At 37.4% G+C, this 25,499-nt stretch overlaps 1 protein-coding gene across 4 annotated transcripts in view; it reads right to left on the reverse strand.

The window, feature by feature from the left end:
• Nucleotides 1-25,499, reverse strand: part of SCML2 (Scm polycomb group protein like 2) — a 99,466-nt gene that overhangs the window by 40,603 nt on the left and 33,364 nt on the right. For all 4 annotated transcript variants that reach the window (XR_004282612.1, XM_032331112.1, XM_032331111.1 and 1 more), the window contains exons 5-6: nt 22,773-22,861; nt 11,036-11,279 (exon numbers count right to left, since the gene is read on the reverse strand). Coding sequence is in view for 3 of the 4 variants with exons in the window: in XM_032331112.1 (XP_032187003.1) it covers nt 11,036-11,279; nt 22,773-22,861 (333 nt within the window). In the remaining variant the exon portion in view is untranslated. The remainder of the gene's footprint in view (nt 1-11,035; nt 11,280-22,772; nt 22,862-25,499) is intronic.

Here is a 25,499-nt window from a genome sequence, read left to right on the forward strand (position 1 = left end):
GCATTTCTCCAAAGAAGACATCCACATGCCAACAGACACATGAAAAGATGCTCAGCATCACTCATCATCAGGGAAATGCAAATCAAAACCACAATAAGATACCACCACACACCAGTCAGAATGGCTAATATCAAAAACACAAGAGACAACAAGTGTTGGTAAGGGTGGAGAAAAAGGAACCGCTGTGTACTTTTGGTGGGAATGCAAGCTGGTGTAGCCAGACACTTTGGAAGACAGCAGGGAGGCTCCTCAAAGAGTTAAAAATTGGACTACCCTATGATCTAGTAACCTGTACTACTGAGTACCTGCCCCCAAAATACAAAAACACTAACTCAAAAGGATATATGCACCTTGGGTTTATTGCAGCATTATTTATTCAATAGCCAGATACAGAAGCAGCCCAGGTATCCACTAATAGATAAAAGGATAAAGATGTGGTGTGTATACACACACACACACACACACACACACACACACAGAGCAGAGAGATATTATTCAGCCATAAAAAAGAATGAAATCCTGCCATTTGCAACAATATGGATGGAGCTAGAGAGTATAATGCTAAGTGAAATAAGTCAAAGAAATACAAATACCATATGATTCACTCATACGTGGATTTAAGGAATAAAACAAATGAGCAAAGGAGAGACAAACCAAGAAACAGACTCTTAACTATAGAAAACAAACTGATGGTTACCAGAGGGGATGTGTGAAATAGGTGAAGGGGATTAAGAGTACACTTATCATAGGGATGCCTGGGTAGCTCAGGCAGTTAAGCATCTAATTTTGGCTCAGATCATGACCTCAGGGTCCTGGGATCAAGTCCTGCATCAGGATCCTCACTCAGTAGGAAGGCAGTTTGTCCCTCTCCCTCTGCTCCTCCCCCCTCATGCTTTGTTTCTCTCAAACAAATAAAATCTTTAAAATAAAAAAATAAATTAGAAAAGAGTACACCTATCATGATAAGCACTGAATAATGTACAGATTTATTGGATCACTATATTATGTACCTAAAACCAATATAACACTTTATGTTAACTATACTGTAATTTGAAAAAAAGCAAATGATTAACTTTTTATTTATTTTTTTTTTACTTTTTGACATTTATTGCTATGTGCAATAAATGAAGCACTCAAAACAAATCAACAAGAGGGGCGCCTGGGTGGCTCAGTGGGTTGAGGCCTCTGCCTTCGGCTCGGGTCATGATCCCAGGGTCCTGGGATCGAGCCCCATGTCAGGCTCTCTGCTCAGCGGGGAGCCTGCTTCCTTTCCTCTCTCTGTCTGCCTCTCTACTTGTAATCTCTGTCTGTCAAATAAATAAATTCTTTAAAAAAAAATCAACAAGAAAGGAAATGATAAGAAAAAAGGGGGAAATGTAATTCACAGGAATATTATAAAGGGATATTAATGGCCAAGGTACATGGGGGAAAAAAAAAGATCAAACCTAACAATTTAAGAAATGAAAATTTTAAAAACTTTTTTTAAAGATTTTATTTGTCAGAGAGAGAGAAAGAGCACACATAAGCAGGGGGAGCAGCAGGCATAGAGAGAAGCAGGCTCCCCAGAGAGCAAAGAGCCCAAAGCAGACTCTATCCCAGGACCCTGGGATCATGATCTGAGCCAAAGACAGATGCTTAACCGACTGTGCCACCCAGACGTCCCTTAAAAACGTTTTTTTAATTAGCAACAATGATAAGATAATGCCCAAAGATGACCAGAGAAGGAAAAAACCACTTTCACACACCTCTAACAGGAATGGAAATGGGTATTTGTCAACCTAACAAACATATCCCCTAACCCAGCAAACTTATTCTATGGAAACAGAGATATGCAAAGATATATTCATCATATCATCTATGTCAAACAAAATAGAAGTTTGGCTAAGTTATGGTATACCCATATGATGTAATACAACACAGAAATATAATTTTGTAGGGATATATTTTACATGGGAACACAATCACCTTGTATCATGAAAAAGTAGGTAAAAAACCAGAATATGCAGAATAATCCATTTTCAAAATAAAAGTAATTATTTTAAAGTACAAATGTAACCTACAGCATGTTCTTGTTTTATTAAAAAAAAAAAAAAAAAAAAGGCCACAGGGATGCCTGGGTGGTTCCGTCATTAAGCATCTGCCTTTGGCTCAAGTCATGATCCCAGAGTCTTGGGATCAAGTCCCACATCAGGCGCCTTGCTCATCGAGGAGCCTGCTTCTCCCTCTGCCAGCCGCTCCCCTGCTTGTGCTTGCTTTCGCTCTCTCTCTGGCAAATACATAAATAATACAATCTTTAAAAAATAAATTAACTAGGGCGCCTGGGTGGCTCAGTGGGTTGAGCCGCTGCCTTCGGCTCGGGTCATGATCTCAGGGTCCTGGGATCGAGTCCCGCGTCGGGCTCTCTGCTCGGCGGGGAGCCTGCTTCCTCCTCTCTCCCTCTGCCTGCCTCTCTACCTACTTGTGATCTCTGTCAAATAAATGGATAAAATCTTAAAAAAAAAAATAAATAAATAAATTAACTAAAAATTTAAAAAAATTTTTAAAGAAGCCACAGGTAAAAGCAAAAGTTCCCTTTACCACTCAACACCCCTTTCCAGATATAATTGCTACTACCAATTTGATATATAGCCTTTCAGATCTTGTCTATGTATGAATATACATACATCTACAGGTACATATAGAAATACATATTTGTTTTGACTTAATGGTATTACATCATATGTATTTTGAGGGGTTGCTTTTTTCACTTAAAACATCCTGGAAAGCTTTCTTAGTAAACAGGAATCCTTTCATTCTTCTAAATGGTTCTATATTATTCTAAAGAATAACTATACTGGGGGAACCTGGGTGGCTCAGCGGGTTGAGCCTCTGCCTTCGGCTCGGGTCATGATCCCAGGGTCCTGGGATCAAGCCCCGCATTGGGCTCTCTGCTCGGCAGGGAGCCAGCTTCCCCCTCTCTCTGCCTGCCTCTCTGCCTACTTGTGATCTCTCTGTCAAATAAATAAATAAAATCTTTAAAAAAAAAAAAAGAATAACTATACCACAACTCATTTCAACATTTCTCTATTGACTTGGCCATGTGTATTCTAAAGCTATACGTATAAGACTAAAAGAAGAAAAAGAAGTATGAAGCCAAATACAAATCAAACTATTGGTCATAGTTATCTCTGCATGCTTTCCTCAGTTTTTCACTTCGAGCATTTATTACTTTTTTACTATTAGAGAAAAACTGTTATACTAAAATAATGAAAAATAATTTTAAAGTAATATGATTTTAGAATATATCACATTACATCTAAGAAATAATATTTTTATATTATAGCTATCACTTAATGAATGATTAGTGGCCAAAATAAATGTCTTCTCTACTCAAAGAGCATTTCCCCTCTGTAGTGGGAACAGCAGTAACCCTATCAATCTATGTGATGAATTGCTTATCCATTAAAGCAATGCTTGGAACAAAATAAAAATGAATCATCTATGAAGTATCTTTGGGTGAGTATCAACTAACAATCTTTAACCATACTTTTCCCACAATCCCAAGATTCTTCTGAGGACTTCTGTGAATCTTTACAAAACAGAATGTGGCAACAGCAAGCACATCTTTGTTTCTACTCTACTGCTTCCAAATTCTACTTACACATAGCTTGTATTATTTGCATTCATAAAGTAGTCATGAGAAATGCTTTAAAATGTCAAATTATTTGTGCTGTTTGAAATTCTTAATGATGATAAAATAGTTAAAATGTAATATAAAACATTTAAAGTTTTTCACACATAAAAATAAACAAATCATCATTTGTATATATGTGCTTCTGCCAAGATATCAAGATTCAACAAAACCTACACCTAGAAGTATCAGAGTAAAACTGAAAAACACCAAAGATGATGTGAAAATATCAAAGTAGCTAGAGAAAAAAAATGACAGATGAGTCACAGGAAAAATAATTAGACTGACAGTTGAATTTCTCAATAGCAATGGAAACCAAAAGGTAAAAGAACAATATCTTCAATGTACTGAAAGAAAATGCCTGTCAATCTAGAACTAAACATCCAGAGAAAATGTCTTTCAAGGGAGGAGTGGAAATAATGACATATTCAGATGAATGTAAACTGAGAGGGCATGCCACTAGCAGACTACCCACTAAAGAAAAATCTGAAGGATCTCTCCCAAAGAGAAGAGAATTAATCCCAGATGAAAGGGTTGAGATGCTAAGAAGGAATAAACAGGGAAGAATATGTTGAATATGTTGGTAAATCTCAACGAATACTGACTATATGAATAATAGTAATAGTTAATAGGTTTCCTATATAATTAATTAAAATATACAACAGTTGAGTGCCTGTGTGGCTTAGATTGTTGGGTGTCCAACTCTTGATTTTGGCTCAGGTCATGATCTCAGGTAAGACTGAGCCCTGCGCTGGGCTCTGCATTGGGCATGGAGCCTACTTAAGATTCTCTCTCTCCCACTCCCCCTCCAACACTTCAAAATAAATAAATAAAAATAAAATATACAACAATAACAACATAAATGTGAAGGGGATAAATAGGTACAGTGTTCTAATTTCCTTTTATTATTTTAGTACAGAATAAAGACATTGATCAATTACAGAATTCCATTAAGTCAAGAAAGCGTGGTAAAATATTTTTTTGTAGACTTTTTCTTTTTAAAAGATTTTATTTATTTGACGCAAAGAGAGAGATCACAAGTAGGCAGAGAGGCAGGCAGAGGGAGAAGGGGAAGCAGGTTCCCCGCTGAGCAGAGAGCCCAATGTGGAGCTTGATCCCAGGACCCTGAGATCATGACTGGAGCCGAAGGCAGAGGCTTAACCCACTGAGCCACCCAGGCGCCCCAGCATGTTAAAATTTTTAGAGTATTAAAAGAACAGAAAATATAACGTATAACTTCCAAATAAGAAGAGGAGAAAATGGAATAAGAAAAAATAACTCAAAAAGGAAAAGAAAGGAAAATAAAACATAGAAAAGGCAGGACAAATAAAATCCTCAAAATAAGGTAGCATACTGAAAACCAAATACGTCTGTAATCACAATAAATATAAGTAGTTTAAAAGCTCCAGTTAAAAAACCAGACTGGCTGATTAGCCAAAAAATCAAAATCCAAATATTTACAAGAAATGAATCTTTTTAGATAAGACTAGATAAATGTTGAACATTAGAAACAGAGAGACCAAGAACAGCAACCAAACAAAAGCTGGTATAGCTACATTAATATAAGATAAAGCAGATTCTAAGGTTAAAAAAAAAAAAAGTCACCATAAAGAGGGTTACTACAGCAGGTTCAACTGACCAGGACATTACAGCAGTTCAAAATTTGTACATACCAGATAATGTAGACACAAAAATAGATAAAGCATAAAGTAAACACTAGAAGAACTAGTGCAAAAACAAACTTATAATCATAATGGAATCTACAGAGAAAAAACAATTCGAGTAACACCAAACCTCTCAGCAGAAACCGCGGAAACCAGAAGGAAGATACAGTACATTTTTCAAGGGCTTAAAGAAAAGAACTTTCAGCTTTTCCACTAAGGTCAGGAACACGGCAGGGATGTCCATTATCACCACTGATACTCAACATAGTACTAGAAGTCCTAGCCTTAGCAGTCAGACAACAAAAGGAAACTAAAGGCATCCAAATTGGCAAAGAAGTCAAACTATCACTTTTCGCAGATGATATGATACTATATGTGGAAAACCCAAAAGACTCCACTCCAAAACTGCTAGAACTTGTACAGGAATTCAGTAAAGTGTCAGGATATAAAATCAATGCACAGAAATCAGTTGCATTTGTATACACCAACAACAAGACAGAAGAAAGAGAAATTAAGGAGTCAATCCCATTTACAATTGCACCCAAAACTATAAGATACCTAGGAATAAACCTAACCAAAGAGGCTAAGAATCTATACTCAGAAAACTATAAAGTACTCATGAAAGAAATTGAGGAAGACACAAAGAAATGGAAAAATGTTCCATGCTCCTGGATTGGAAGAACAAATATTGTGAAAATGTCTATGCTACCTAAAGCAATCTACACATTTAATGCAATTCCTATCAAAATACCATCCATTTTTTTCAAAGAAATGGAACAAATAATCCTAAAATTTATATGGAACCAGAAAAGACCTCGAATAGCCAAAGGAATATTGAAAAAGAAAGCCAAAGTTCATGGCATCACAATTCTGGACTTCAAGCTCTATTACAAAGCTGTCATCATCAAGACAGCATGGTACTAGCACAAAAACAGACACATAGATCAATGGAACAGAATAGAGAGCCCAGAAATAGACCCTCAACTCTATGGTCAACTAATCTTCGACAAAGCAGGAAAGAATGTCCAATGGAAAAAAGACAGCCTCTTCAATAAATGGTGTTGGGAAAACTGGACAGCCACATACAGAAAAATGAAACTGGACCATTTCCTTACACCACACATGAAAATAGATTCAAAATGGATGAAGGACCTCAATGTGAGAAAGGAATCCATCAAAATCCTTGAGGAGAACACAGGCAGCAACCTCTTCGACCTCAACTGCAGCAATGTCTTCCTAGGAACATCGCCAAAGGTAAGGGAAGCAAGGCAAAAATGAACTATTGGGATTTCATCAAGACCAAAAGCTTTTGCATAGCAAAGGAAACAGTTAATAAAACCAAAAGACAACTGACAGAATGGGAGAAGAGTTTTGCAAACGACATACCAGATAAAGGGCTAGTGTCCAAAATCTATAAAGAACTTAGCAAACTCAACACCCAAAGAACAAATAATCCAATCAAGAAATGGACAGAAGACGTGAACAGACATTTCTGCAAAGAAGACATCCAGATGGCCAACAGACACATGAAAAAGTGCTCCACATCACTCGGCATCAGGGAAATACAAATCAAAACCACAATGAGATATCACCTCATACCAGTCAGAATGGCTAAAATTAACAAGTCAGGAAATGACAGATGCCGGCAAGGATATGGAGAAAGGGGAACCCTCCTACACTGTTGGTGGGAATGCAAGCTGGTGTAACCACTCTGGAAAACAGCATGGAGGTTCCTCAAAATGTTGAAAATAGAACAACCCTAGAACCCAGCAATTGCACTACAGGGTATTTACCCTAAAGATACAAACGTAGTGATCCGAAGGGGCACATGCACCCGAATGTTTATAGCAGCAATGTCTACAATAGCCAAACTATGGAAAGAACCTAGATGTCCATCAACAGATGAATGGATAAGGAAGAAGTGGTATATATACACAATGGAATACTATGCAGCCATCAAAAGAAATGAAATCTTGCCATTTGCGACGACGTGGATGGAACTAGAGGGTATCATGCTTAGCGAAATAAGTCAATCAGAGAAAGACAACTGTCATATGATCTCCCTGATATGAGGAAGTGGAGATGCAACATGAGGGGGTTAAGGGGGCAGGAGAAGAATAAATGAAACAAGATGGGATTGGGAGGGAGACAAACCATAAGTGACTCTTAATCTCACAAAACAAACTGAGGGTTGCTGGGAGGAGGGAGGGTGGGGATGGGGGTGGGGTTATGGACATTGGGGAGTATGTGCTATGCTGAGTGCTGTGAAGTGTGTAAACCTGGCGATTCACAGACCTGTACCCCTGGGGATAAAAATACATTATATGTTTATAAAAAATAAATGGAAAAAAAATAAATGGAAAAGAAAAGAAAAGAACTTTCAACACAGAATTCTTCTATATCCAGCAACTATCCTTCAAGAATGAAGGGGAAATAAAGACATTCTTGGATGATGGAAAACTAAGAATTTGTTGCCAGATGACCTACCATAGAAGAATGACTAAAAGTTCTCTGAAACAGAAAGGAAATGATTTAAAAAAAAAAAAAAAAGGAATCTGAAAATCAGGAAGAAAGAACTGAAATGGCAAAAATGTGGGTAAATATACTACTTTACTTCTCCTGAATTTTCTAATTATGTTTAACAGTTGAACAAAAATTGTAACACTGTCTAATTAATTCATTCTCAATGAATGTAAATAAGAAAATTTTATTATGAATGAGGGAGGGTAAAGAGATATAAACGGAAGTAAAGTTTCTAAATTTCACTTTAACTAGTGAAATGCCTAGTGGGATAAAGGACAGAGGAGGCAGATCTCAGAAAGTATCCACGAAACCACATTTTTTAAAAAGTGCTCTGCATCTATTTACTCAGCTCTCTAAATCTGGCTTTTCAAAAGTAGTCTAGTAACCATGCTATTTTTTTTTTAACCATGCTATTACTTAAGGCCACTAATGAGCTCTCCTCTCCTCTTGACGTTTATGCTGTACTTGACAGTGTTGAATACCTCTTAAAATCTCTCATCACCTGTTGTTAGGGAAACCAACCTATTAATCTCCTACATTTATGTATACTTTTTCTCAGTGTCCTGAATTGATTTCTATCTTCTCGTCATCCCTTATTTTTGTGTTTCTCAAAGTCTGGGCCTCAAACCATGTGCAGAGGAAACACCCGAGCCCCACTCCAGACCCACTGATTCCTGGGTATGAATTCCAGGGCATCAGCCTTTGAATAAGTTCCCTCTCCCACCCCACCAAAGTGATTCAAGTGTGAAAATTGTTTTAAATATTTACCCACAGGGTTCTGTCCTTGGTCCTTTTCTACTTCTGTTACACATGCACAATTAAAGCCACACCCAAAACCTCCCCCACTTACTGCTATCAGTTGAATGTGTAAGCTGTCTACCATGGGCCTCTGCCCCAGACAGCACCTATAATCCTACCTGACACAAAGCATATTTATTTGAATGAGCATGATGGCTCTCAAACCTGCTTTGTCAATTAAGACCTATCTCTTTTGGACTCCATACCTGTATGTGCAGCTATCCAACAGACATGTTCACCTGGTGTCCGACCCTGAATTTGTTAGGATTAAGTTCAGCCAACAGTAACAGAAAAACCTAAAAGAACAGTGGTTTACTCATAGAACACAGAAATTTATTTCTCTCAATAACAGTCTGGAACAGGCCAGTATGAAAATTCTGCTCCACAAAAAGTCTCAGGGATTTTGGCTCCTTTCTGCTTTCCACTCCACTATGCCTAGAAGATGGTCCCCATTTCATGGTTCAGGATGGAACTCCACCCAAAACAAGCACATAACTAGCAGCAGGACAGATGCAGAAAGAAGGAAGACAGAAGGGTACATTCATCTCTAATATACTTCCTATAAGTAGAACATACTAGCTCTACTTTTATCCCATTGGCCAGGACTTAGTCTCGTGGCCATATATATATAACTGCTAGGGAGGCTGTAAAAGTAGTCTGCATGTTAGGCAGCTAAACTGTGTTATAAGAAAAAAGGGAGAGCAGATAGTAGAAGACAACAGAATTCTCGGCCATGCATTCCAAAGTCACCATGTTCGAAACTGAACCATCTCATTTTCAGAGTAAACTGTGTGATTTTATACATTTGTGATGTGTCTGCCCTACCTGTATCTCTGTTCTGCCTGGCAAACTCCTCCTTTCTTAATACTCATATCATGTGTCTTTCTGTTCAGAATTCCTTTACCCAACCACTTTTCCCTCCAGCCTAAAAAAACTGGATGTCTTTGGGCCCCTTTCGTATCTAGCACACATCTGTATTTTTGCATTGCTAGTTCTGCATATATACATATTTTTTAAAGCCTATTCTTCCATTTATCCTTCTTTGACTAGAAGGTAAACTCCTTGAGGGCAGAGACTGCCTTAGTATCATACATACATAAGATCTGGAACACATTAAATTTTACAAAAATCAGCCATTAATATCTACTTCCTAGAATTATGGCAGCAGGGAACTGGTAAAATAGGTCCCTGAAAAGGACAACATCGTATGTAGCATTGTAATATAAAGGGATGTATTAAAGTCCCAAATCCAAAAAGATTCTAACAGCAGTTACAAGAACATGACTATATGCTTTTATCTAGCCATTGCTCTCGTGCTACGCACACTACTTACACATTTTCTACACTCACCTTTTTTTCCGGTGTAAATAAATTTTAGTTGGATAAATTTTAAGTATGTTTACATTTGATTCTACTAATAAGTTTATCGTTAACTTAAGCCAATGATTAGGTTCTATGCTTAGATCCCACTTAAATCTCAGCACTTATTCCATCACAGAAGACCAGGTTAGGCATGTCTAAGCTTTTGGAAGAGTCCCTAAGGAACCTCAATATTTGATTATTTTTTTTCGGAAAGAAAATACCTAGGTGATCATAGAATTCAATTTAGGAAGAAGCACAGCATTACAACTGATAAACAACTGACTATAACAACATGTTTATCTTCCATAGTCTAAAATTTTCAGTGACATAGGCACCTGGGTGGCTCAGTCGGTTAAATGTCCGACTCTTTACTTCAGCTCAGGTCATAATCTCGGGGTCATGAGACGGAGTCTCATGCTGGGCTCGGTGCTCAGCGGAGAGCCTGCTTGAGTCTCTCCCTCTGCCCCTCCCCCAACTCACTCACACATTTTCTCTCTCTTTCTCTCAAATAATCTTTTTAAAAAATGAATAAACAAATAAAATTTTCATATGCAGACAGGTAGATTTTACTTAAGACTATCAAAGTATCAGTTTAACGTGAAAAAACTGACCAAAATTGTGCAAAATATGTATATAACAATTGTTATGCCTTACCCTTTAAAAACTACCATTGAGATATACACAATGGAATACGATGTGTAATTTTAAACTGAATATCAACTATAAAGATAGCTAAGCACCCCAAAATGCTTACAGTAGCAAGGTTTCAACGGTCCATGTGTGACCTGTAGCTTGCCCATATTCTCCAATGTGGACTATTAATTCCGATTATGATGCTGAGGTGGCTCTCAAAAATTCTAATCATTTCCCATCTTCTACCTCCACTTCTCTAGCCTAAGCAGTGCCCTTCCTGTTCTGTCTGCTGCTCCAGCTGAGCAAAAGTCCTAACCTCAATGCCAAAAGCAGTTAGAACTAAATTTAATAAAATCAAAGAGTATATAGTCACTTATTATCTTACCATGAGTTCCTGGTGGTTGTAATACATCTCCTGTCAGGCGACACCACCCAACTGGGAAAATATCTCGACAATCGTACTTGCACCAATAATCAAAAGCTCCACTCCAGCCATCAAATGTGATATAAACTTCATCTCCTCTAACATCTCCAATAGTTGCAGGGCAGATCAGATAAGGATTCTTTTTGTCTATAGCTTCCAGTTTCATTCCCACTTTAAAATTATTTAGAGGTGGCTTTGGTGGTTCCTACCAAAACATTTAAAAAAAAGTTTTTTGTTAAGATGTAATAAGAAGCATTTGCTCAACTGTTATCTCACAACTTTTAGCAATCAAAAATTAAACTCCATGTTTATCAATTAAATACAGGAAGACAACTTTTCTCAGAGATCTCTCTGAAACTCTGCTCTACATGTCACTTACTCTGGAGCAGAGCCAAGAACCTGGAAGGAAACAAAACCAGACTGATAGTAATTTATTCAGTCATCTAAGAAATATGTGTTATATAGTTTATACCAGAAATTGAGGATTCATTAGTGAACAAAAAAATAACAAAGATCCCTGCTCTGGTGGAGCTTACCTTCTAGTGGTGGTGGTGGTAGTGGTTGGGGTGCGGGTAGGGGAAAAAGAGACAAGCAATTAACAAGAAATGTAGAAAAAGGGACTCAAACATACCTAATAAATGTATAAATTATAGTGTATGTTGAAAGCTGCTAAGTCCAAGGAGAATAAACAGCAAAAGAGAATATCTTAAAAAAAAAAAAAAAAGAAAGAAAGAAACCACCTCCAAGTATGAAATGCAGACACAAGATCATGAAAATCATATAATCTGGGGTCACTTATGATATCCAATCCAGAAACCAATATTTAAAAAGCATACTTTAGTTATAAAAATTTAAAGCATGCAAATGCTAACCCAATTCTTAGAAAACCTAAGTGCTATGTTAAAAGCAACACCTTTTCTTTCAATTTGCTTTTTATTCTAGTAAATAGCACCATCATCGACCCAGTCACCCAAGCCAAAAGACTGGAAATAGTCCTAGACCAGGGGTTGTCAGTCCAACTAAACATCAAAATCACTTGGGGCCACACCCCCAGGATACTGACTGAATTGGTCTGGAGTGGGGCCCAGACATCAGCACATTTTAATTACCCAGGTAGTCCTAATGTGCATCCAAGGCTGAGAACCACTATGCTAGACACATCCTATTCCCTTAACACTCACATTCAAAGACCAAGACCTGCCAATTCTATCCCTTAGATCGCTAGGATAACGACATTAAAAGTCAACTTTCGATCATTTAGTATATGCCAGGCACTGTTCTAAATGTTTTTCATATATTTAATTCTCACAACAACCCTATAAAGTCAATGCAATTATTATCCCCATTTTATAGATGATAAAACTGATGCACAATTGCCTACGAATATACCAGAAGTATCAGAGCTAGATTTTAAACGAAGGCAGACAACTCTTTGGAACATCCTACCACATCAACTGCTTGGACAACTCCACTGATCCACTTCAAAGCCCAGGTCCTCTGGTCTCTTTAAGGCTTCCCTGGCCAGTTCCTGCCTACTCCTACAGCCCCTCAGTGGAGATGCTCTTGCCTTCAATTGCAAAACTACTCTTGAAATGTGTTTACTCCGCTGAGACTAAGGGATTCTCAAAAGAAGATATACCTTATTCATATTATTTCCAACAGAGTACTCAACAGCAAGATCTTTTCTCTAAGAAAAAATGAATTAACCAAGTAATCACCTGAAGAACAAGCTTTAAACTAATTCTTTCACTAAGATAAAATTTAATAATATATCTGGTAGGCTGATTCCCTTTTTAAATGTCCCCTTTAAACCCACTCATTGTCCTGTACTTTTCCAGTGATACCCTTTATACCCTTGAAGTCTTAAAGTTCCTTAATTATAAGTCTTCAAAGTCCTTTTAATTACATAATCTTGATTTGATTCTTAAAAAACACCCAAAAGTCAGCAGGGCAAAAGTCAGCTTGATCAAAGATCAAAGTTATTTGATAAATAAGTAGCTGGTAAGTAAGAAGCAGAATCACTGCCACTTCATGAAGGGTCTAAAGGTTAACTAACGGTTACTACATAAGGAAGGAAAAAAGGGAGGTGGATTTAACAAAAGATAACTTCGGCAGTTGATAAACTCGTGCTGCATGTGCACAGAATGGAAGAAATATCCAAGGCACACATAAGGTTCCTAGGGCCTTACACTATCATATAACCAAATAAAAATAAGACTTTCTGTGGCAAAATGAACTAAATTCAAATGGTAATATACATTTTCTGCTACAAAACAGAATTAAGACAGGAATGAGCAGGAAAGAGAATTTTAAGATTCAAGCTATAATCTAAAAAGAGAACCCAAATGCAACAGTAGGTCATCAATGCCACTATTAGCTGACAGGTTAAAAAAAAAAAAAGATTATGGACAAAATGCAATTTATTCTCTAAGATTTTCATATTGTTTATTAATTCTTCTACATTTCATGAATACGCTATCAAAGCTACTTACATCAGTATAGCCATACAAACAAATATTAACAGAGCTCTGGAAGAAAACCAATATTGATTTTTAAAAAATCAAAGGAACTACTCCTTTTTCATAAATAAATGAAAGGGTTTTATCTCAAAACAAGCTACCTCCAGATTTAGATAACTGGCAAAATGGTTCCCTCTGCTGTCCACGAAAGGTAATGATATAAAGTTGCTTTTAAACACGTTTTTCAAGAATATGGTTTGTCATCATCAGTTCTTGAATGACTTCCTAAACACAAAGATATAATTTGTAGGGGTGCCTTGCTTGCTCAGTCAGTAGAGAATGCAAATCCTGGTCTTGGGGTCCTGAGTTCAAGCCCAACGTTGAGCAGAGAGCTTACTTAAAAAAAAAATTGGGGTGGGGGCGCCTTGGTGGCTCAGTTGGTTAAGCAACTGCCTTACGCCCAGGTTATGATCCTGGAGTCCTGGGATGGAGTCCCACATCCATCCGGCTCCCTGCTCAGCAGAGAGTCTGCTTCTCCTGCTGACCTCTCTCCTCTCTTGTTCTCTCTCAGATAGATAGATAAACAAATAAATAAATAAACTTATATATATACATATACATGTATATATGTGTGTGTGTGTGTATATATATATTTATATTTATATCTATATAATTTGCGAAAGCAAGAGCTTAAAAAAAACAAGGGCTCATTCTTTTCACTGTGAGAAAAAAATTATTCTCTTAGAAGGTAGTATAGAAGATAGTAAAGAATGCTCTTTTAACCCCTCTCCTTGCCTACCTACATACAATACGGTTCTCCTTAAAGGCTATTTCTTCTCATATCCCACAGATTCTGAAGCTAGTGTGAGCATCATCTGCATTACCCCTTTGCCGCCATATTCTTACCCCTGTAACCTCACGGTTCCTTCTCTCCCTTTCTTCAGATCTTCATTCCAATGGCATCTTCTCAGCAAGACCTTCCTGGCCACCTATCTAAAATGTCACCCTCCCTTTTCCTTAGCAGGTACAACCATCAAACATAATATAGACTTTATTTACTTTGCATGGTTTATTATGAATTTCCCCAGCTAGAAGGCAAGTTCCGTAAGGACAGGAGCTCTTTTACTGTTTTGTTTATGGCTGTATTCCCAGAGTCTACTTCTGACCACAGACTTCTATCCTTAACTTCTACTTCCTTACTTTTTTAATCGACTACTTCTTTGATCTCATCAAAAATTTTAGTCCCTTAAACTTCATTTATTTATTCACAAATATGTACAAAGTGCCTACTAATGCCAAACACTACTGAAGGCTCCTAATAAACATTAAGCAGAGAAACAGACAGAAATCTCCCCCTTGTGGTATTCACATGCTAGTAAAGAGAAAGATGAGAAACACCATAACATAAGCATATTTATCTAAGTTAGAAATGACAAGTGCTATGCAAAAAACAAAGTAAAGCAGAATAAGGGAGATCCAGAGAAAAATGTATGGAGGGGTTGTGTTAAACTTAAAACAGGGCGAGGCACCTGGATGGCGCAGTCGATTAAACCGGGTGAACTCTTGGTTTCAGCTTAGATCGTGAGAGTAAGCCCTGTGATGGACTCCATGCTCAGTGAAGGTTCTGCTTAAGGCTCCCTTTGCCAGCCCTTCCCACCACACTCTACCCTCCGGCACACATTCTTTCTCTAATAAGATCTTTTAAAATAATAATAAATAAACAATTTTAAAAAGAAAGACCTTTTTTTTAGGATTTTATTTATTTATTTGAGAGAGAGAGAGGGTGGGGGAGCACATGAGTTGAGGGGAGGGTGGAGAGAGGGAGAAGCAGACTCGCTGTTCAGCAGGGAGCCTGATGAGAGGCTCCATCCCAGGAAGCCAGGATCATGACCTGAGCCAAAGGCAGATGCTTAACCGAAGGAGCCACCCAGGCACCCCACAAAGAAATACTTTAAATAGGGTAATCAGAACAAGCCTCAAATGGAAGATGACATGTGAGCAGAACCCTAAAGGTGATCATTAACCATGCAGTTACCTACAGGCAGAGAGAACAGCCAGCGCCAAGTCCCTAAAGCAGGAGATGTGGCCACATGTTCAAAGGACAAGGAAGTGAGTATGGCTACAATTTAGTATGCAAGTGGGATAGCAGTAGGAAACAAAGTTAGAGAGATAATGAGGTGTCGTATGTAGAACCATGGAGGCCACTATAAGTACTCTGAGTTTTATTTTGAGTAAAATGGTGAGCCCCTGGACAATTTTGAGCAAAGAAGTGATATAATTTCATTTATATTTTTAAAGGAATATTCTGGTTACTGTATTGATTACAAACTGTAAGCTTACAAATAAAGAGGTCAATGAAGAAGCTACTGAAGTAATCTAGGTGAGAGATAAAGGCAACTTATACAAGCTGATAGCAAGGGAGATGTTAAAAAGTAGTTGGATTTTCAATATATTTTGAAGGTAAAGCCCAGAGGATTTCCTTATGGACTAGATGTAGTGTGTGCAAGAAATAATCACCAAGGTTTTTGTCCCCAGCAATTGGAGTAACAGTTGCCACTCTTCGAGATGGGAAAGGCTTCAGGCGGAAGTTTGAGATGTCTGTTGGACATCCAAGTGGGGTTGTTGAGTGGATATTCAAGCCTGAGTTGGAAGCAAAGCCTGAACTGGAAATATGGATTTGAAAGTCACCTGCACATAAACTGTATTTAAAGCCAGAAATTAGGGGCGCCTGGGTGGCTCAGTGGGTTAAAGCCTCTGCCTTCGGCTCAGGTCATGATCCCAGGGTCCTGGGATCGAGCCCCGCATCGGGCTCTCTGCTCAGCGGGGAGCCTGCTTCCTCCTCTCTCTCTGCCTGTCTCTCTGCCTCCTTGTGATCTCTGTCTGTCAAATAAATAAATAAAATCTTTAAAAAAAAAAGCCAGAAATTAGATGAGATCACCAAGAAATTAATACAGATCAGAGTTTTTCAACCTTGGCACTATTGCCACTTGGAGTTAGAACATTCTGTTGTGGCAGCTGCTCTGTGCATTGTAGGATGGTTAGCAGTGTCCCTGCTCTCTACCCACTAGATATAAGTAGCTCCCCACATACACTCAGTTGTGATGAACAAAAATGTCCCCAGATATGCCAAACGTCTCATAGGGGGGCAAATCACCCCCTTTCCAGGTTAAGAACCACTGATAGAGATAAAAAAGTGAAGGGGACCAAACACTCTAACATTCTATAATATTTTTCCACATCCAGGTTACAGAACATCATGTCAACCCAAAATCAACTTATCCCACTGTCATTTTATTATCTCTAAACCTTAATTCAAGATCACCATGGGACGCCTGGGTGCCTCAGTCAGTTAAGTGTCTGACTCTTGATTTTGGTTCAGGTCATGATTTCAGAGTCATGAGATGAAGACCCGTAACAGGCTCCACACGGAGCATGGAGTCTGCTTGACATTCTCTCTCTCCCTCTGCCCCTCCCCCTGCTCATGCTCCAAGTAATTAAGTAAGTAAGTAAATAAATAAATAAATAAATAAGATCTTTAAACAAAAAAAGATCGCCGACCACTTACCTATTTATACTTAGTTGCTTGACACTACTGGAGTAAAGTCCCACATGTTTATTACATGTAGTACCATATATTTAGTGTTCATCCTTAGCTGAACCCTCCAAAATATTATCATTTTTTACATTAGGCCATTCTTTTTCTCTAGGGCATTCCTTTTCCCATCTCATATAGCTGCTGTTCCATTTACCATTCACTTTAAGACAAATTTTATGTATCCTCATTATATATTTATTATTTTGTTAACTTTCTTCTCAACCAGAAAGTAAGTTCTCTACCGCAGTGCTGGAACACAGTAGACATTCAATCTATGTATGAATCCTTCCCTCCCAGCCTTCGTCAGTTTCCTATTTCACAAAGTAAACTGAGGCCATCAGGAATGAACACTATCGATGTTGTCGCCACAACTACAGATTTAACTCTACCTGAGGACACTTTTCACCTGGTCTTCAGTTCTTGCCAATGTAACCACACTTTCTATCCACCAAATAGTCAAGAATCAGCTTTCCTCTCAACTGACCTTTAGTAATTACCTCATATAGCTACTCATATATCATAAAGCTGAGTGGGTATTTCTCAAGGTTCTAACCTTGACACTCCCCTCTTCTCCTAGGTATACTCTCTGGACTAGCTTATTCATTCTCAAGGCTTCATCGTTACCATTTAAACTAAAAAACTCCCATATCCACGTACACAAGCCAAACCTTGTTTTTAAGTTCTAAACACTTTACGTCCAACAGTCTGCTAATAGTCATCCCTCCTCAAATTTCCCAGAGGTACGCTGACATATCCAAAACAAAACCCATTCTCTCCCTCTATATGTATTCATCTTCCTATATTCTCCATCTTTCTTCATTTATCAAACAAGTATGTACCAGGACATATGACAGACACTGAGAATACAAAGACAGTTAACTGTTCCAAAAGGAACTCACAGTCTAGAAAGAGACAATGAAAATAATAATGTAATCCAATTCCTATAAAGATTGAAATATGTACAAGGTGCTAAAGAAGTATAAGAATACAAAGGGAGAATTAGGGAAGAGACACTGGAGGATTTAATGCCTAACTAGAATCTTAGCCCTAACCAGAGATAACCAGCTCTAAAAAGGAACATCGTATTGACAGGCTATCAGAAGCAATTTAAAATATAAAGTATAAAGCAAGGAAGGAGTGGCCACCATAATCCAGATCATACAGAACCTTAAAGGTAACAAACTTACACTTCATTCTGAGTGCAACTGGTAACTTCAAGAGTTTTAAGCAAGAAATGATGTGGTTAAGGCTCCTATATTAGATATTTCTGGCAGCTGTGTGGAAGGGTGAAGGTTAGAGGCAGTTATAAGGCTAGCTGAACCATTCAGGCAAGAGGAAAGCCTGCACAAGGGGCAGTGGTAGAAGAAAAAAATAATTAGGAAGCTAAGTGGGTGGGCCTTCCTAATTAAATGGCTTTTCAGAGGCCAGGGTCAAGAAAGAGTGGTGATTTAAGATGGCTCTTGGCAAAGTTTCAAACTTGGCTGAAAGGGCACCCACAAATCAATGAGTAAGAACAGAAATCCAACAGAAAAACAGGCAAAGGCTATAATCAAGTAATTCACAGAAAAATAAAAGGCCATTAAACACGTTTTAAAAGCTCAGTTTCACTGGTAATTGGTTCAGTGTAAATGAGAGCAATGAGATACCATCCCCACCCACCCCAGTTCCCCCCAAAAAAGATACATAAAATTTTTAAAGATGAATGATACTCGATACTAGTGAAGATGTGGAAATAGAAACATCTATACAATAATAGTGGAGCATAGCTTGAAACATCCTTTGGGGATGCAATTTAATAGTATATATATCAACACTTAAAGCACATATTCCCTTTGAACCAATAATTCTACTTCTAAAAATGTAGCCTTCACACTTACACAGAAAGCTCTATACTACAGATGACTTAAACAAGAATATGGACACAACCTAAACATCCATCCTTAGGGACAGAGTAAACCAATTATGGTAATCTATACCACAGAAGAGTAAAATGCAACCTAAAACATATACGAAGCAAAATGGAAAGACTTCTAGAATATACATATTTTATGGGTAAGAATAAATCACAGAACAATATTCACAATATATTCAAGTTTATGTTTAAAAAAATAAAAGCCCATATATGTTTGTGAGTGCAAAGAAAAAAAGTCTGAGAGAACACAAAGAAAACTTCTATTTGGAGAGAAAAGGATGGAAAGGAGGAAAAGATGGGATGAATAAAAAGATATGCATTCTTTAGTCTAGCTAAGTATGTATTTTGATATCCCCTCTCCAAACACGAATTACTTTCATAATTTTAAAAATGAAAGATATAATGTGTGACATGTGGCATGTAACTAGCTAATAGAGCAATCTGATAATAAGTAAAATAAGTCTGATGGCTTTTCTAAAGTCACAGCCCAAACTAGTAGTGTTTAATAAAGACTACTACTAAACATCTCTCTTTTTTGTTACTTTTCTCACATATGCTTTACACACGGCCCAAAGGGCCTGTGTCCCTACTGGGAGGTAGTAGGGCTAACCCACTTTCAGGCACTCTTACTACTCGAAGCGGCACTCAAAATATTTTTCTTCACAATGCAAGAATCATATTAATTGATGTTTTACATCCTTATGTCTTTAAGGTTCTCCAAAAACTTTTAAAACCTTAGCCAAAACAATCTTGAAAAAGAAGAACAAAGCTGGAAGTATCACAATCCCAGATTTCAAGATATACTACAAAATTGTAATAATCAAAATAGTATAGTATGGGCACAAAAATAGACACATAGACCAATGGAACAGAGTCCAGAAATAAACGCACACTTATATGGTCAAGCGATTTACAACAATGAGGAAAAGAGGGTCTCTTCAACAAATGGTGCTAGAAAACTTGCACAGCTACATGTGAAACAACAAAACTAGACCACTTTGTTAAACAAAAACAAACTTGAAATGGATTAAAAACCTAACTGTGGGGGTGCCTGGGTGGCTCAGTTGGTGAAGCATCTGCGGGAGTCCCGGGATCAAGCCCCACGTCTGGCTCCCTGCTTAGCGAGGAGTCTGCTTCTCCCCCTGCCCCTGCCCCTGTTCATGCTCTCTCTCACTCTCAAATAAATAAGTAAAATCTTAAAACAAAAACAAAAAACCTAAATGTGAGACCAGAAACCATAAAATTCTTAGAAGAAAACAAAGGCAGTAATTTCTTTGACACTGGCCATAGAAATATTTTTCTATGTGTTTCTGTTTTTCCATCTTTCTACTTTTTTATATGCCTCCTCCGACAAGGGAAACAAAAGCAAAATTAAACTACTGGGACTATACCAAAATAAAAAGCTTTTGCACTGCAAAAGAAACCATCAACAAAACAAAAAGGCAACTTTCTGAATGGGAGAAGATATCTGCAAATGATATATCTGATAAGGGGTTAATATTCAAAATATACAAAAAATTTAATAGAACTCGACACAACAACAAAATAATAATAATAATCTGATTAAAAAATGGGCAGAGGACCTGAACAGACATTTTCCCAAAAAAGACATCCAGATGGCCAAAAGACACATGAAAACATGTTCAACGTCTTATCATCAGGGAAATGCAAATCAAAGCCACGGTGAGATACTACTTCACACCTGCCGGAATGGCTAAAGTCAAAAAGATAAAAAATAATAAAGGTTGGTGAGGATATGGAGAAAAAGGAACTCTGGTGCACTGTTGGTGGGAATGCAAACTGGTGCAGCCACTGCGGAAAACAGTACAGAGTTTCCTCAAGAAATTAAAAATAGAATTACCCTATGATCCAGTAATTCCACTACTGAGTATTTATGCAAAGGAAATGAAAACACTAATTTGATAAGATAAATGCACTTCTATGTTTACTGAAGTATTATATACAATAGCCAAGATATGCAAGCAATCTAAGTGTCCATCCATAAATGAATGGGTAAAGACGTGGTACATACACATATATATACAACGGAATATTAGCCATGAAAGAAAGAGATCTTGCCATTTGAAACAACATAGATGGAGCTAGAGTAAAATGCTAAGTGAAATAAGTCAGAGAAAGATAAATGCCATATGACTTCACTCATGGTTAATTTAAGAAACAAAACAAAGAAAAAAGAGACCAAAAAACAGACTCTTAAATAGAGAACAAACTGGTAGTTGCCAGAGGGAGGTGAGCGGGGAGAGGGGTAAAATAGATAAAGGGGATTAAGAGTCCACTTACCTTGAGATAAGCACTGAGAAATGTACAGAATTGTTGAATCCTTTTTAAAGAAAAAACTACAATATTTACCATTCTTGACATGAATAACTGTAATAAAATTTAAGTGACTGAAAAAAGAATCAGGACAGAGGGTGAGAAAGAAATATTTTGACCCATAATTTAACTAGAACTTGGCTATTATTCACTGTTTCTTAACATAGTGTACTCTTTCAACATTTTCTCAAGAGCATAAACTATCTTTGGAATTTTCCCTCTTTGTTATATAACAAATATTTCCCTATAACAAATTCTTTCTGATGACTGTTTTTAACATTCTTTTACTTCTGAAACCAAATCTAAGTAACTTTCAAGTGGTTTTCTGGCCCATCATCATTTCTCCAATGTCGAAAGATGACTAATACAGCAAACAGCAAAGTGAGGGGAAGCTTCACTTCTGAAGGTAAATAAAAAATAGCAATGAACATTTGCTTCCAGTAGAGCACTCCTTTCATATCTAAGGTGAAGAAAGTGGATACAAATTCATTTTGACTAGTGGGTGATTCTAATTGAGACTTTTTAATGACTTGCTGTTATGGGCTGAATTGTGTCCCTACCCCTGCCAAAATCATGTTTAAATCCTAACCCCAGTACCTCAGAATGTGATTTCAGTCGGAGACAGGGTCTTTAAAGAGTTAATTAAGTTAAGATGAGGTCACTAGGGTGGGCCCTAATCCAATGACTGTTATCCTCCTAAGAGGAGGAAAGGAGGACACAGACACACAGATCCTGTGAAGACAGGAAGAGAAGACGGCCATTTATTTACAAGTCAGGGAGAGAAGCCTCAAAAGAAACCAAGCCCGCTGATACCTTGATCTTGGACTTCTAGCATCCAGAGCTGTAAGAAAATAAATTTCTGTTGTTTAAGTCACTGTAATGAACTGAATGATGTCCTCCCAAATTCGTAAACTGAAGCCTAATCCCCAATGTCACTGTATTCAGAGACAGGGCCTTTAAAGAGGTAACAAAGGTTAATAAGTAAGGTCATGTGGGTGGAGCCCTAACCCAAAAGGACTGGTGTCCTTATAAGAGGAAGAGAAACCAGAGATACCTCTCCTTCCCCACAGGCACAGAGAAGAGGCCATGTGAGGACACAACAAAAAGGTGGTCATCTATAAGCTGAGGAAAGAGGCCTCACTAGAAACCAGCCCTGATGGCACTTTGATTTTGGACTTCTAGCTCCCAGAATTGTGAAAAAAAATAAATTTCTATTGTTTAAGCCACCCAGTCCATGGTACTTTGTTAGGGCAGCCCTAGCAGATTAACACACGTGTCAATCCAGTAATTTAAAAAGAATTTTTTTTCCCATATCCAAGAAGATGAAACATTTAAGTGCCCCCATTAAAATAATAAAGCTATAGCCCAAGTGATGGAAGATTTTTGTATCTTTCTTACCTTCTTAAAGATTGTTGCAGGTGCCATTTCAGATCCATTCAGTGTTCGTAAGAGGAACATTGGCCAAGATGACGCATTCATCTGATACCCTATTTTATAAAATAAGTCAGTATGAAAAAGTCTCTCCGTGATATTAGAGCAAATTGGTATAAAAAAAAATAGGTTTTGTTTACCATTCTTCCCCAGAGAATGACTTTCTTATTGAGAAACTAAGGAAATAGCTAAGAGAAACAGATGCACCCTCTGATCAGTTCCACTGTCCCCACTGCACTATTTGGCAACAATGCTACAGTTGGAGTAAAAACTCTCATTTGAGAGAAGCCACTAGCTAGAGTTCACCAACATACACATATGTACGTTAGGAATGGGCCCCAATACTAGGGGTGAACCAAGCTAAAACCCACAAGAGCTTCCAGTCCCCACCAACAGCCACACAAGCACAGCAAAGGCTGCAGACTTCCACCCCTTCTTTTTCCTTAGAATCCCTGCCTTATTTCTTTTCAGAAAGACAGTTTTCTGTGAAGCTCAGCAAACGTACACTTATGGTGTATTTCACTGTATAAAAACCTCACCTCAAAATTTAAAAAAAAAAATACACTGAACCCTAGTTAATGACATCCATGCTAAAGTATTTAGGAGAAATGTACTAACATCAATAACCTCCTCTGAAATACACGTAAAACTAAGATGAACTGATGAAACAATAGAAGAGCAGATAGGTAAGTGATAAAGCAAGCATGTAAAATAACAGTGGTAGAACCTAGGTAGTGGGTATGTGGATGTTCACTGTAAAATATTTTCACCTTTTCTGTATGTTTGAAATTTTTCATGTAATATTGGGGAAAAAAAGATAGGTCTCACTTTAGCAATCTTTACAGACACTAAACAAGATCTTCTCTTATAATTTGTATCAGATGAAATCAAAATACACTCATCGGATGTCTTTTTTTTTTCAAGATCTCATCAATTAATGGTGAATATCACAGCATCTGGCACATGCAACAGGGGGCAGAGGTCTGCTAGTTTTATTGCTTTCTGGGGGCAATCCGTTTCATACACCACTTGCCTGCCCTGATGCCAGAATTAAAGAGAACTTGGCATGCATCCCTGATGGATACATGCATTAAGATAGGGAGGCACAGGAATCACTGGCAATCACTGGCACTGGGTCCAGTAGGATTAAACATGCAAAAAAGTCCAGACAAAATGTCATCTTATAATAATCCTATACCAAAATCCCCTTAATCTGAGAGAAAAAAAATGGGGGGAGAGGGGATTTATTATATGCTCCCTTATATCAGTATTATCAATGATATCTAATAAATAATCAACCACAACATGGATTCGCCACATTGTGGTTAGAATATTGCATAAAAATAATTCTCTGGTCCTTGTGCCTTTCTCTTAATCCCCATCTTATCCTATTACATCATGCAATCATCATCACTGCCATCATCATCATCTTAATTTGACATTTTTCTTAATTCTTTAGTTGCCTAAAGTAAAACAGAGATGAAAAGGCCAAAAACAGATGAAAGGGCATATAAAAATTCAAACACAGATAAAACTAATCTGTCATGTTAGGAAGTCTAGACAGTGGTACCTTTGGGAATGGGAGGTTTATGACTAGGGATCAGCAGGAGTGGGGCTTCTGGGGTGCTAATAATATTCTGTTTCGTGATGTGGGTTATGGTTATATGGATGTGTTAATTTATAACCTGTACACTCACAAATTACACATTTTTCTGTTTGCATGCTAAAACTTTAAAAAAAAGCTTCTAAATAATAACCTTTAATGTTTAAGTAACCTTTGAAAAAAGAAAACCAAGTAAGTGGTGTTATATTAAAATGGAAAATAAACTATTCAAAGCACCTAATGAGCAAATTGGCAAAAATTGTGCATTTTTAGTATGTATTGTCAAAATACGTATTAATCATCATGCACTGCTAAGTATTTCATACTTTTAATTAAAAAACTCTAAAAGTAATTTGAAATAAGAATGATCATAAATCTGGCTATGTGTTTGAAATGTTGGCAATCACAACAGTTATACTTCCTTTAAACAAAATTCACAAACATATTATCATTTGTAAACAGAAATCAAATCCAAACAGGGAAACACTATGCCTCAGGTTTACACTTCTATCTCGTACAGAATTCTATATGATTTAAGGCTATTTAAAATATAAATGATATGAAGAAAGAAAAGAAGGCAAAAGGCAGAAAATACACACACCCCAAACCACCTTCTTGGAATAACATATCTCTAATTAGTTACTTTTTAATATGTTAAACCAAATTAGGAATAATTAACAATTAGAGCAAGAAAAGTATAAAAACATATTGCTGAAAGAGTGGTAATTATTAAAATCTTAAATTTGGGGATCTCAGGGTATTTTTAACTATAGTAGGAAAAAAAAAAGAAATCCATTCTCTCATTGTGCTTTACAACAGAGAATGTTCATTTTCAGCATTGTAAAGAAGAAACAAAAACTAATATATACCATTCACTCAAGACTACAGAAGTAATAGGGATGCTGGGTGGCTCAGTTGGTTAAGCATCTGCCTTTGGTTCCAGTCATGATCCTGATCCCAGAGTCCCAGAATCAAGCCCTGCATCGCATGGGGCTACCTGCTCAGCAGGGAGTCTGCTTCTCCTTCTGCCCCTCATCCTGCCCTCATGCTCTCTCCTTCTCTCTCAAACAAACAAATAAAATCTTTTTTTA

The sequence above is a fragment of the Mustela erminea genome, chromosome X (assembly GCF_009829155.1).
Source record: "Mustela erminea isolate mMusErm1 chromosome X, mMusErm1.Pri, whole genome shotgun sequence".
Taxonomy (NCBI): domain Eukaryota; kingdom Metazoa; phylum Chordata; class Mammalia; order Carnivora; family Mustelidae; genus Mustela; species Mustela erminea.